This window comes from Lepus europaeus, chromosome 19 (assembly GCF_033115175.1).
Source record: "Lepus europaeus isolate LE1 chromosome 19, mLepTim1.pri, whole genome shotgun sequence".
In the NCBI taxonomy this organism is placed as follows: Eukaryota; Metazoa; Chordata; class Mammalia; order Lagomorpha; family Leporidae; genus Lepus; species Lepus europaeus.
The window spans coordinates 2,063,375-2,077,728 of NC_084845.1; the positions used below are offsets into that span (position 1 = coordinate 2,063,375).

The 14,354-nt window shown below is 55.1% G+C and overlaps 2 protein-coding genes across 2 annotated transcripts; both read right to left on the bottom strand.

Moving 5' to 3' along the window:
* Window positions 1-3,007: 3,007 nt before the first annotated feature.
* Window positions 3,008-4,231, bottom strand: LOC133748655 (olfactory receptor 10A7-like). The gene has a single exon (XM_062177587.1). The coding sequence runs from the start codon at window positions 4,229-4,231 to the stop codon at window positions 3,008-3,010; it is 1,224 nt and encodes a 407-aa protein (XP_062033571.1).
* Window positions 4,232-10,948: 6,717 nt separating this feature from the next.
* LOC133748657 (olfactory receptor 2A7-like) lies at window positions 10,949-11,914 on the bottom strand. Its single transcript, XM_062177588.1, has one exon. It carries the CDS (start codon window positions 11,912-11,914, stop codon window positions 10,949-10,951), a length of 966 nt encoding a protein of 321 aa, XP_062033572.1.
* Between the last annotated feature and the right edge of the window lie 2,440 nt (window positions 11,915-14,354).

Genomic DNA, 14,354 nt, shown 5'->3' on the forward strand with positions numbered 1-14,354 from the left:
AAGTGTGGAACTCAGATTAGGCCTACTAAGCATTGGAAGGGGGGGAGGGAGGGAAGGAGAAATGCAGGACATTACTGGGGGGGGGGGGCGGTGCTGTAGGATGAGCACAGCTCTCAGTACTGGGAATTGGGTCTGGAGAAGCAGCAGGAACCCCCAGCTCTGGATGCGCCCAGCAAAGTCCATGCACTGAGGTTGGCCTCTTCCCCATTCCCCCCCTTTCAGGAGGACACTTACCACCTCCTAGCCTTGTTGGCACCACCGCCTAGGCATGAACAAGTTGTCCTATAAGATTGGGAAGACCTGCAGGATGCCTGGGGGCTAGCTCCTAAAGCATGAAGGAATGCTGTTTTTTTTTTTTTTTTTTTTAAGATTTATTTGAAAATCAGAGTTACAGAAAGAAGGCACAGAGAGAGAGAGAGGTCTTCCATCTGATGGTTCACTCTCTAATTGGCTGCAACAGCCAGAGCTGTGCCGGTCTGAAGCCAGGAGCCAGGAGCTTCTTTCATGTCTCCCACACAGGCACAGGGGCCCAAGGACTTGGGCTATCTTCTACTGCTTTCCCAGACCACAACAGAGAGCTGGCTAGGAAGTGGGGCAGCCAGGACTCGAATTGGTGCCCATGTGGGATGCCGGCACTGGGGGCTGCGGCTTTACCCACTATGCCACAGTGCTGGCCCCAAAAGAATGCTGTTCCTAAAAGTTTCTGCTCCATATCCCTTTTAGGGATGTAAAATAGCTTTCCCCTCTGCCACTCTCAACAGAGAAAAAATAGTGTTGCTGTAGCGTCTGTTCAGGTCTCCCTCTGCCCATCCTGATCCCCACAGGCAAGTTGCCCTAATAAAATCTTTGATTCTTTATGGAGTTTCCTAATGCGTGCACTGACCTCAAGATTGCTTCTCCATTCAAGGGGCATTGCTTTCTCCCCTGTCGTTCAGAAACCGGCTCCAGGGACGAGAAACGATTCTGGGGGCAATGGCTCCTGCAGAGCAAAAACCTTCAGGGGCCAGGAGAAGGGCAACTGGGTGATGTGGAGACCGCACTACAGGAGTGCCCCAGTTGTCTCAGGCCATGGTGCCAATGCTTGCCGCCCCGTTGTCACTCTGAAAGGACACCTCGGGACTCCTGAGGAGACAGCGCCCTGAGAAGCGTGCCTGTACTCCTCCTTGATTCATTCTCTCTGTAAACATTCACTGGGTGACTGACACATACTAGACGTACTGACAGAAACCACAGATTTGGAGTTCAGTGAGTGGCAGATGTGAACCGTTGTGAGGAGTCAGATGGGTTAATAGGTAGTCAAGAGATCCCAATGTTGCATCCACTCAGCAGCTAAAACAGAGTATTACAAAAACCAGTGACAGTCACACATGAATTTTATTGAAAATGAGACGCAAATGAGAGACAAATGAGAGGCAAGGTAACCAATCGGGGCCGGTCACTGATCGGGACCGACACTCCTTACCAGAGTGCGGCCCCCAACAGTGGGTTACACAGGTTTTTATAGTATTCTATCCACTAGGGCTCACAATTTCGAACTGGACCCCTGGTATGCAGTGAACAATAAAAAGAAAACCAGAATATGGTTGTAAGATAACAGTTAACTATAACAAACCCAGTAACAGATCCAAGATATGATTGCAGGATAACAGTGAAGGACACGTTTCGGTCAACCTAGTTCCTGGGAATTTGGGCCCACAGAGTTTCACAAGAGACACCCTTAGTCATCGGCGAGCAAAGCTAATATGTACAGAAGCAAAAGATCTGCAATTAGCTTTTAGCTGTCACACTCACTCCATTTTGATTCTGATTCTACATCAATGAAATTTGGGGTGTAAAGTATTTGCTTCCTTCCCCAGCTGGAGCGGCATGGAGGAGGCTTCCAAGAGAGGAAAGAACCCAAAAAGTCTCATAGCATTTGGGTTTTTAAGTACAATCTTGGAGACCAAACTGTCAATCATAAAGTGGAGATTAACTCAACAAAGGACCTGAATTACAATTCTCCATCCTGTCTGGCCTGCTACTGTGCGGTAGGCAACTTCTTTGCACCTTAAGCTGCGAGCTCAGGAACAGCTCCCTTGCTATTTTCATGGTAAATCTGGAGATTCCAAGGAGGGTGGCCTGTTTGTCCTTGATTCTAATAAATACTTTTAAATCTCTGTGCCGTCTGCTTGGAAATTCTTCTTTCGTGTGAGACAAAGAACTCACACATGTCCTCAGAGATTGCCGTTGTGACAGTTCTAGAAGTGGGATGCGGAGTTGGGAAAGTCTGGGGTAGATTTCGTTTAGAGGTTGGGATGTTTACCCGCAGGAAGTGCAGGAGACCACAACAGGCCAGGTGCAACACTTTCCAAGTGCTCCCATCACAAAGTACTGCAGGCTGGGTGGTTTACATGACAGAAGTTCACTCCTGCTGTTCTGGGAGCTGGAAGTTCAAGATCAGGGTTTGGAGGCACTACAGGTGTGAATATTTCTTACAGCAGCTGCAGGAAATCAACACACTTCCAAGTGCGGTCGCCCAACGGAGTGCAGGACATCCAAGTGAAATTCTACCTGCAGAGAAACAAGCTGCTCTGGTCGCTGTCTCCTAGCAAATGTGGGACATACTTACACTCAGAAATCATTGCAAGAAGGCAGAATATGGGAGGTATTTCCCACCAATTTCTTGCTCAGCTGAGATCAAAGCTTAACTAGGTGCTGTGTTTTTGTTCACCCAAGCTGGCAATGCTGCTTCTACAGAAACTGTGTTGCAGACCGCGGCTGGAATGCGGATCTGGTTCGTGCTCCAGCAACACAGAGGGACCGAGCGTCCTCCGTGAACAGAGCTCACGAGAAGGATGACTGGGCTGAAGGCAGACATTCAGGGGCGTGGCGCCATCACCCCAGGCCAGCAGGAGAGGCACAGGAGGAGAAAGAGAGAGAGCTCCCTCCAGCTGCTGTGCCTGGAGGTGCTCCCAGACCACTCCGGAAGGCGTGCCCGGCGATGGCCGGATAAAGCCATTGTGAAGGGTCACAGAGCACAGGGGCTTCTCTGAACACACAAGCGCCCCAGCGCAGCCCTCACCTCCTTGTTCCGCAGGCTGTAGATGAGGGGGTTGAGCATGGGCGTCACCAGCGTGTAGGACAGCGACACCACCTGCTTGCTCTCTGGGGAGTAGCTGGCCTTGGGTCGCAAGTGGATGACCCCTGTGGTGCCATAAAACAGAACCACCACGATGAGGTGGGAGGCACAGGTGGACAGGGCCTTGTGGCGCCCGGTGGCCGAGGGCATCTGTAGGACTGTGGCCAGAATCAGGACGTAGGACGCGGCTATCAGACAGAAGGGCACCATGATGACCAACACTGTGACCACCAACATACAGCCCTCGAAGACCCTGGTGTCCGCGCACACCAGGCTCAGCAGGGGGGCGATGTCACAGAAGAAGTGGCGGATGCCACGCGGCCCGCAGAACGGGAAGCTGAAGAGCCAGACGGTGAGGACCAGCGCCACGGGCACCCCCGCCAGCCAGCAGGCGGCGGCCAGCAGGCGGCACAGCCGCGGGCTCATGATGGCGCCATAGCGCAGGGGCCTGCAGATGGCCAGGTAGCGGTCCCAGGCCATGGCGGTCAGGAGGAAGCACTCGGAGGTGACGCACGACAGCACCAGCAGCAGCTGCAGGGCGCAGGCGGCGGGGGCCACGCCGCGCCCGGGCCGCAGCAGCGTCAGCAGCAGGCGGGGCGCCACGTCCAGCGAGAAGCAGATCTCCAGCAGCGCCAGCTGGCGCAGGAAGAAGTACATGGGCGCCCGCAGCCCGGGGTCCAGGCCGGTGAGCGCCGCGATGAGCGCGTTGCCCAGCAGCGTGAGCAGGAACATGGCCAGGAAGAGGGGCGCGAGCAGCGGCCGCAGCGCGGGCACGTGCGCGAAGCCCAGCAGCACGAAGTCGCCGGCCAGGCTCCCGTTGGCCCAGGACTCGGGCATGGGGCCCGGGGCGCGTGGGGGCCTCGCCTGGCCGCGGCAGGAAGGAAGCCTGCGGGAGGGCGCGGAGGGAGAGGCCTGTGAGCCGCCGGGGGACTGCGCCTGCCTGGCCCTGTGCCCGTGGCGCCATGGCGCGGGCCTGAGAGCCTGGGAGGGGTCGTATGCAATGGCAGATCTGATGGTGACCCGGGTAGGGCGCCCCTGAACGGCCTGGAGACGTGGGACGAAGTCCAGTGACCACATCTGCTGGCCTGGCCGCTGCGCGTTTCTCTGATCCATGCACCAGGGTTTGTCCCACCTTGGGGCCTGGCACGTGCTGGTCCCTCCTTGTGGGACCTGCTATTCCCTGAGTCTCCCTGTGCGAGGATCTCTGTGCCCGACTTTCCTGCCTCGTCTAGCCTGTGGCACATGGAGAGCGCCTGGTACGCGGACAACGCCCAGTAAAATCCGTGTCCCTACAGGGCTGAGTCTCTTACCGGAGCAGCGGGGGGGGGGGGGGGGGGGGGGAGCGCCTTCTCCCACACAAGTGGAGGGAACTGGGAGGTCTTCCCGGGGAGGGGAGGTCTGGCCGCGGCCTTGTGAGGCCTGGGAAGTGGCCGGTTCGGGCCCTGTGCAGGCAGCTGCAGGCAAGCCTCACAAACCAGCGCGCCTGCAGCAGGCTCGTTTTTAAGTTGCTGATGTTGTAGGGCGCAAGAATGATGTGACAAATATCCAAATGGCCCTGGGCAGAACAGAACATCTCTGAATGGAGCCGAGGCAGAGAGGGGCACACCTCCGGGCGGCACTGGGGCAGGTGGGTGTGGGTGGGTTTGCCCACCTCGCTGCCCCGGGACAGAAGCCACCCTGAGCTGCGGCCAGGCAGGCCTCACTCGGCCTCCAGGCTTTGCTGTGGGCTGGAGCCGCCCTACAGCTTCTGTCCAGCCGGTTCAGCCTGGACTTGTGACCAAGTTCCTCATCCCTCTGAGCCTGATGCGGGCGCCCCCTGCTGGCCTTAGCGAGAATCGCAAGTCAGGTCAGCCACAAACCCCTCCCCCAGTGTTTCTCCGAGTCACCCCTCCCCACCTGTTCCCTGGTTGTGAATCCCCTCCGCGTGTGTGCCATGCTCAGAACCGAGCCCGTCCTGTCCTGAGACCTCGTTCCCTCTGCTCCAGTCTTCCTCCAACTGCTGCCCAGCGCTGCTTTTCCCGCGGCACCTGCGGGACCTGTGGCGCGGCTCTGAGCTGTGGGAACGAAGCTGCACGCGAAGGCAGGCCGGTGTGAGGCAGAGGAAGAAACGTGGCCTTCCCCGTGACCCAGGACACGCCTGCTTCCTGGTCCACATGGAGCTGACACAGAAGTCCACGGTTACTGTGTACGGTGAATCTGGGAATTTTATGTTCTCTTTCGCTCTAATCTATTCTTCTGTTTTTTAAAAGACTGATTTCACAGGGAGTTCTTGTTTCCTTTCCTTCTTTCTTTTTTAATAATTGAGACAACATGCTTTTAATTAACATGACAGCCAAGGGCTTAACACTACACCAAATAAAGAGACCAGCACATAAGAAGTAAGAACGTGGGGCGGGTGCTATGGCATAGTGGGTAAAGCTGCCACCTGCAGTGCTGGCAAGCCATATGGGTGCTGGTTCGAGTCCCGGCTGTTCCAATTCCAATACAGCTCTCTGCTGTGGCCTGGGAAAGCAGTTGAAGATGGCCCAAGTCCATAGATCCCTGCAAAAGTATGGGAGACCTGAAATAAGCTCCTGGCTCCATTGCAGCCATCTGGGAAGTGAACCAGCAGATGGAAGACCTCTCTCTCTCTCTCTCTCTCTCTCTCTCTCTCTCTCCCTCTCTGAAACTCTGCCTTTCAAATAAACAAATCTTTAAAAAATAAAAATTAAAAGAATGAAGTCAGAAGGCCCTAGCCCTGCAGAGGGAGGAAGGTACGTTATTGTGCACAGGGAAATGCTTATAACTATCCACATTGCACACAACAGGCCCCTCTAGGTTGACGGTTCTTGGCTGGCTGTGATTTTGTCCCCAGGGGACACTTGGCACTCTGGTGACATTTCTCTTTATCACAACTGGGGTGCTACTGACACCTGGTGGATAACAGACAGGGAGGCTGCTAACCGTGCTCCAGGTCAGACAGGAAGCCCCTCCCTCACCCTCCAACTCCAGCTACACAAATATCGATAGGATCCAGGCTAAGAAATCCTGCTCAAACTGGATTTGAGGTCCTGACCTGAAGTTTCAACAGAAACACCCCTGGGCTGGAGGGAAAGATTGGTCAATTAATCAACTGGGAAAATATATGAACGTGACCTGGGGTGGCAACTGTGGTGTGGGGCCTCGGTGACAGAAATTCAGGTGTGTTCAGCTGGGAAACGGGCGAGTCCCATCACCTGTGTGCCTGTGTTCTCACCTGGGAAGCGGTGGTAATAAGGTTTCTCCCGCCTGGAGCACGGAGTGACTCACTCCTGCCAATGCACGTTGTCTATAAGCACAAGACAGCCCCCAAGATCTTAAAGAACCAAATCCTGCCGGGATGACGGGGCAGCAGGTGCCTGGATCCTTGCGCTCCATTCCAAGCGCACAGGAGACACTCACAGTGGGAGCAGTTATAGCCCAGCACCGTGGAACAGTGTGCGGTGGTCAAAGAGGAAAAATGGAAACTATTCAGAAAGTACTACACCTACAAAAAAGAGTAAGTTGTGAAGCAAAGATGGTACCAGACAACTTACAGAAAGCAGCCACCATGGATGGGTGTTGTGGTGTAGCAGGTAAAGCCGCTGCCTGCAATCCCGGCATCCCCTAGGGGATCCAGTTAGTATCCTGGCTTGGATCCAGCTCCCTAATGGCCTGGGAAAGCAGCAGATGATGGCCCAAGTGCTTGGGCTCCTGGATCTGCATGGGAGACCTGGAAGAAACTCCTGGCTCCTGACCCCTGGCTTTGGCTTGGCCCAGCCCTGGCCACTGTAGCCATCTTGGGAGCAAAGCAGCAGGTGGAAGATCTCTGTCTCTCCCTTTCTGTAACTCTGATTCAAATAAATACATAAGTCTTAAACATTAAATGGCTACCCAGAGTGATGCTGTTTATTTTCTTCAGATGCCCTGGGTCAAAACCTGCCTTTATCAAGAGGTCCAGGCTGTCTGAGTGCATGGGGAAGTGTGGGAAATGCTGTACCTGCATTGCTTCTAGTCTGTGCCCTTGTGAAGTTAGAATGAGAAGAGTACCCACACTCTGCCTGGTGGGACTCGCCTGCAAGCAGTAGCTACCAGTTATAGTTGCCGATCTATCTACATTCCAGATAGATTGAGTGACAGATGATGGATGGATGGGGAGAGAGAGAGAGCGAGAGAGAGAGAGAGCGAGAGAGAGAGAATGAGAATGAATGAAAATCCTGGTGGATCTTTGGGGAACTTCCCTGCAGTAAAGTAACCATGGGTCTGAGAGCAATAAGACCATTTTAATACGACAAAGGCTCCCAGTCTCTTTGAGGGACCCTCTCTGCCTTGGCCACCACCGAGCCCCAAGTGCCCACCTCCATCCCCGACATGCAGAGGCGAGCTCTCTAGTTGAGAATGCTCTCGCTGGAGGCATTCCTCCTGCCGTCTAAACTTGGGGCACAGACTGTGAGTGTCCCTGTACAACACCCCATCCTTGCCCATGTCAGGGATGACAGAGCTCACATGTGGATGGACACAGCCCAGCATCTCCTGCCAGGCAGCCCCAGGCACACCTGGGATGCTCATCCGTGGGCAGAAAAGGAGCTGTGGCCTTGGCTCTGTTTGCCTAAACAGAGGTTTGTTGCAAACAGCATCAATGGTACAATGCTCCCTATGGGGGGATGGAGGTAGAGAGCTCCACTCTCCAGACAAATGCTGTGGAGTGAGACGCACAACCCTGGGCTGGTGACTTAACCCTGCAACGACCTCCGTTCCCTCATCTGCAAAAGGGAAGTCATAATGTATGTCCACGGGCAGGTTCCCCCGGGGGACATGGAAACTTGCCTTTGAGCTTGCTGCTCACTAGCTGTGACAGTGACTTAAGCTCTCTGACCCTCTCTTCCCTCCCCTGAACACTGATAATAAGCATAATAGCCACCGCTAACACTGAGTAATTGCCAAGGTCATGTACTAGCCGTGGGTACTGTGACACAGCAATTATTCAGCAGAAGTTGGTAGTTATCATCTCGTCACCCACATCACCACTGTCATTACCACCATGGCCTTCATCCCCACCACCACCATCCTCACCCTCATCCCCATCATCACAGTCACCAACACCATTCTCATCATCCTCACCCTCATCACCACCATCAAAGAATAATCACCGGTGACTCACGGTTACAAACTATCAACAATGTCTGGAGAGGGTGTGTGGTCATCTCAGCACCATGCAGACAGATAGAGTCCCAGCCCCTCGTCTGCCCAGGAGCCTGGAACCCTTTCCCTCCTCAGACGACTGCTTACCGTCCGCTTCTCAGCCCAGCTGGAACTGAGCTGGAATTCTAACTACAATCCAGATCCAGGCACTCCCGGGCAGACAGGGACCCTGGGAGCCTGGAATTTCTACTCAGGCTCTGGCCACAAAACGAGAGCGCTCAGAGGATTTTGCTCATTACCAACGCCCAGCCTCTGTGCCCCATGAGGAGGCAGGGGGGTGGGGATGTGAAACCTCTGCTTCCCTGGAGACTGTGGTCTCCTGCATTTCCCTTTCTCTGGGCTCTCCCACTCCAGGTCCCACGGGACCTCCTTCTCCAGGGCGTCCCAGGGGGGCTGGAATCTGACTGCTGTGTCACTCACGCTGCTGTCCCTGGCATTCAGGCCCCTTAGAATTTCCTTTGCCCGGCTCCCCAGCCTGTGTCTCCCCATGTCCTTGCCACATCCCTCTGTCTCCCATGCCAGGGAACCTGCACTGGGGCTGGGGAACGTGGGGACGAGGACACGGACCAGGTTCACGGACAAGAAGCCCATGGCACAAAGCTCCAGTTCTGCTGGTGACCAAATAGAGGGAACTTACGGAAGGTGTGGGAGGAGACAGGCTCATGGTGCGTGTGATGCTAAAGCCCCGGGCTTGGGAAGACAGGGCCTGGAGCAGGTGCATGTGGTTTTGGACCCTGCTTTCACCATGTCTCAGCTGTGTGACCCTGGAGAAGCTGCTTCAGCTCTGTGGCTCAGTTTACTCTCCCACAAAATGGGATTCAAATAGGGCAAACTTCACAGGGTTACTGAATGGGTTCAATCAATTGATCCTTTGAAAATTCCTGGGAAAGGACCCATAAATCGTGCTGTGCATGAGTAGCACGTGCCTGGTTCTCTTCGTGCCGCTGATGACGTTTGCTAGTGGTCCCAATGCTGCTCATCTAGCCGCAGAGCTGCGTCCCAGAACCTGCAATCTTACACAGCATCTCCTGAGCACTCAGTGGGCGTTTGTAGATTGAAGGCGTGAGTGAGCGAGAGAGCAGACTCTGGGCCACTCACAGGGCGCTCACTCTGTACCCGAAGCCCGCCAGACTTTCCCAGCTGTGAATCAGTGTAGTGAGCCCCGGACAGTGCTAACCATGGAGAGCAGGGACTAGCAGCGTCTCAGGATGGAAGGATGGCATTCCTCAAACCTGCAACGTCACCCCTTCCTACTTCTATCCACATCCATTTCCACATCTAGTCAGCAATGACATCAAAATCAATATCTATGTCGATGTGAACATGATACCCATACATTTAGATAACTACAAGTACTTGAGAAAGTTCATGGATAATGGAGATCATTTTTTCATAATATGCACTTTCCATGAACTTTTTGAAAGCCCCTTGTATGCATGGATTTCAAAAAAAATCCTGCAGCAAAATACACATTTTTCTTTTTTAAAAAAGTTTTTTATTTAATGAATGCATTTTTACATAGATACAACTTTAGGAACATAGTGGCTCTTTTCCCCATACCCCCCAGTTCCCATCCCACCTCCCTCTCCCTCTTCCATCTCCTTCTTCATTATGGTTCATTTTTAGTTTGACTTTATATACAGAGGACCAACTCCATGCTAAGCATAGCCTTCAACAATTTGCACCCACGCACACACACAACGTAGATACAGTACAGTTTGGAAAGAAAACTGGCAGTCAATTCTCATAGCACAACTCATTAGGGACAGAGGACCTACATGGGCAGTAAGTGCACAGTGACTTCTGTTAAAACACACATTTTTCAATTGCATTTCCATGAACTTTTTGAAGTTTCCTCACATAGAAATGGAGGGGGGGAAAAGGAGATGGCAAAGGAAGAAAAAGAAGATGAGCGGGGAGGGGGAGGGATGGGAAGGGAGGCGAAATTAAAGACGACGAGGGTTGGCTGCAGGAGTTCCTTATTTGCGCCTTGGCTGTCATCTAAGAGGAGGGTCACAATGGCGTCCACCTCGTGAGGTTATTCTGAAGTCTGAGTGACAGCACACAGACCCTCCTAAAAGTGCTTGACCCATGACAAGCTCTGCGTCCAGGTGACAATGGGCAAGGAACATCTCTCACTGGACAGCGGTGACAAAAGGCTGGGAGTCCCCGGATGAGATTCTGGATTTAATCCCGACCGCTGGGTCAGTCCCTCACCCCAGATCAGGCTCCGGCAAACCGTGGCCCAGGGACTAAAAGTGATTTTCACGTTGTTAAAGGTTGAAAAAGTTAAAAATAATATTTTGCGGCACATGAGCGTTATGTACAAGTCAATGTCCGTGTCCATGAATGCAGTGTTTTGGGACACAGTCACGGTTCTCTGCTGCCTCCCACAGCCACCGAGATCCTGCAGCTGGCCAGGCTATAAATATTTACCACCTGGTCAGCTGTATGTGTGCCTACAGATAAAATCTAAGGACTACATGGAATCTGTTCTCTTTATATTAATTTAAAGATTTTAAGTCAGATTCCTGACTTCCGGTTAACCAAAGGCGCGCAGCACAGCTCTGGGAAGTGGAAATGCCTGCACTCAAGAGGCGCGTCCGGCTCTGCGCTCCCAGCGCGTCCGGGTCAGCGCAGCGCGGTGCGGGTTCCCCGGAGCCGGGTGAGCGCGTAGCGGGCTGCGGCGTGGACCTCGCGGTTTCGGAGGCTGTAGATGAGGGGGTTCAGGACGGGCGTGACCACAAGGTAGAACACAGCCACCAGCTTGTGATGCCTGGCGGGGAGGGCGCTGGAGGCGCGAGGGCGCAGGTACATGGCCGTCACCGTGCCGTAAAAGAGCCCCACCACGGCCAGGTGCGAGCTGCAGGTGGACAAGGCCTTGAGGCAGCTCTTGGTCGAAGGCAGCTTGCGCACGGCAGCCAGAATCAGGACGTAGGAGGCAAGGATGAAGGCCAAAGGCACCAGGAGGATGGGCGTGCCCAGGCCGTACACCAGCAGGTGGTTGGCAGTGGTGTCTGCGCACGCCGTCCTCAGCACAGCCGGAAGCTCGCAGAAGAAGTGGTCCACCGGGGGCCTCCCGGGGCAGTAGGGCAGGCGCAGCGCGGCCGCGGCGTTGGGCACCGACAAGGCGAAGCCCAGCACCCAGGCCGTGCCGCCCAGAGCCGCGCAGCGCGCCGGAGTCATGAGCGCCGCGTAGCGCAGGGGCTGGCACACGGCCAGGCAGCGGTCCAGCGCCATGGCGGCCAGGAGAATGGCCTCGCAGCTGCCCAGGGAGATGCCCACGTAGAGCTGCGTCCCACAGCGCGCCAGGGAGAGGCGGGCCCGGCGCGCCACCATGTGCCCCAGTGCCTGTGGCAGCGTGGTGCTCACGTAGGCTGTGTCCAGCAGCGCCAGGTGCGTCAGCAGGCGGTACATGGGCCGGTGCAGCCGCTGGTCCAGCGCGATCAGCCCCACCAGCGCGCTGTTCCCCAGCACGGTGGCCACGTAGGCCAGCAGGAGCGCTGCCCACAGCAAGGGCCGCAGGGCAGGCGGGGCCCACAGCCCTAGGAGCACGAAGTCGGGGGTCCCGCTCCCATTCCAGGCAGCTTGGCCCATCCTGGGGGGAAAGCGGAGGTTAGAGAGTGTGGCTGCCTCTGGGGCTGGGGTGTCGGAGCTGGCGCTCTCTCCCCCCTCATCCGCCCAGTGGTCTTTCTCCAGCCCCTCAGCCTGCCTCCAGCCCTCAAAATCCTTGCTGCCCTCCTACCTTCGTCCTCCTGCCCGCCCTCCTCAGGACCAGCAGCTGGTGTCGTCCATCTTGGGGTCGGCTGGCCCCGGGCGCCTCCACTCAGCACCAGGGCCTGCTGTGAATGGACACACGGATAAATCTGGCCGTTGCTCTACAGCAGAGTTCTTCCAGGAAGACTGAAGAGGGCGCCTCCTCTCCTCTCCAGAATCCCAGGCTCTGCTCTGTCCGCAGCTGGGTGCCCAGGGCTGACCTCAGGACCTGGCATTGAACAACATGCTTGTTGAAAGAACAGATTGGGACCGGCGCTGTGGTGCAGCAAGTTAAAGCCTGCAGTGCCGGCATCCCATGTGGGCACCAGTTTGAGTCCCAGCTGCTCCACTTCCGATCCAGCTCTCTGCTGTGCCTAGCAAAGCAGTAGAAGATGGCCCAAGTCCTTGGGCCCCTGCAACTGCATGGGAGACCTGGGAGAAGCTCCTGGCTTTGGATAAGCCCAGCTCTGGCCATTGCGGCCATCTGGGGAGTGAACCAGTGGATAGGAGACCTGTCCCTCTCTGTCTCTACCTCTCTCTGTAACTGCCTTTCAAATGAATAAACAAATCTTCAAAAAATGAAAAAGAGAACAGAGGATCCTGTTTAGAGGGTTGGGGTTTCTCTGAAGTGTCACAGAAAAATGGTGCAGCCTCTTTGTGTGTTAGTTTATTCCTCCGTGAGACAAGAACAACCTGCACATAACTTCCAGGCTCCCTTGAAGACTGAGTTAACACACCTCAGGGCTGGCATCAGGTGCACCCAGTTAAGCTGCCGCCTGTGACACCGGCATCCCTTATCCGGCTGCTCTGCTCCAAGCTCCCAGCTAGTGCGCCTGGGCAGACAGCAGAAGACAGCCTAATACCTGGTCCCTAGACCCACCTGGGAGACCCAGCCAGACTCACAAGCCTTTGGCTTCAGCCTGGCCCAGCCGCAGTGTGGCAGCCGTTTGGGGAGAGAACCAGAGGATGGAAGATTTCCTTTCTCCTCTCCTCTCTCTGTTACCCTGCCTTTCAAGTAGATAAAATAAATCTTTTTTAAAAATGCACGAAGCCCTTAGGAAAATGCCTGTCATGTTGCTTAGGGACTTGCCGTCACACAGCTGTATTTGCAGTCATTACCCTGGTTGCTGCTGTGGTTATCACTATATGGGCATTGTTATTGTTGCTGCCATCTCAACACAATAAACCATGACCGTTTGCTATTTTTCTATTTTGTGTCAGAGCTCCTTTTGCGGGCCTGAAGAAAGACAAAACTTTCCACCGGAACATACTCTGTGCAAGGGATTTTCAAACTCGGCGAGGACGGCACCAGGCCTAGGGGCGCGTGAGGAAAACAGTACGCTCAGGGCGGCGGAAGCTTGCCCAGGTCACAGACGAAAGGCTCCAGCCTGTTTAGATGGCTGAGGGCAGCGTCCGGGGAAGAGGTTACTTAGAACACTCACCGGGATTTCTCATCAAGCAGCGGCAAAGCTTTCTCTGGGGTCCTGGAAATAAGGCCCTAATGACTGTTGTGCCTCTGAGAACGATGCAGGACGCTAGGCTCCTGGCCTCTCTCTGGTCCTTGAAGTTCTCCTGGGGCATTCGCTCCAGAGCCATCTGCTGCAGTAGCCACTTGTCTGGCCTCCCTGCCTCCAAGACTTCCAGAAGGGCCGACCTGCGTTGGCTGATTGTCATAGGTCCTTGGTCTAATGCAGTGCGGATTCCTTAATTCCTACACAGCCTTTCATAGCTCACTGCCTCTGCCTGCCATCCCCGAACCTAGCACCGGACTGCAGGTCCCACTTAGCTGTTCACCCAACTCCACGCACACTTACTAAGTGGCTGCTGAGCCCACGATGGGACCTCCACAGGGCACTGGGTGCCCAGGGAGTTCATAGATTCTACCCCCCTCTCAAGGAGACGTGATTAGCCCTAGGTTTGCAGAGTGACTGTGTGTTACAAAGACAGTGCGATGGGCAGGCGGGCCAGAGAACGTGACCCATGAGTCCTGAGGATGAGGAGCCAGCAGGGCGAAGGTCTGAGAAGGCAGTCCAGGCAGATGGACGGTGAGGGCAAGGCCCTAGGACAGGAAGAGCTGCCACTGGCGTAACACCACAGGCAGCGGCTGAAGGGCTGTGGACGGTGGACAGGCTAACGCCAAGGAAGGCAGAAAAGCCACAAGGGCCAGGCTGCAAGACACTGCCCCGGGAATCTGCCAGACGCCCCTCCTCTCAGCAGCCTCGTACCTCCTTCCACAAGCAGCTCCAGAGCCTCACTTCCCCACCCCAGGGCGTAGCCAGAG

What these genes read in the sequence shown, in the direction of transcription:
- LOC133748655 (XM_062177587.1), bottom strand. Translation starts at nt 4,231, where the DNA reads ATGGATCAGAGAAACGCGCAGCGGCCAGGCCAGCAGATGTGGTCACTG.
- LOC133748657 (XM_062177588.1), bottom strand. Translation starts at nt 11,914, where the DNA reads ATGGGCCAAGCTGCCTGGAATGGGAGCGGGACCCCCGACTTCGTGCTC.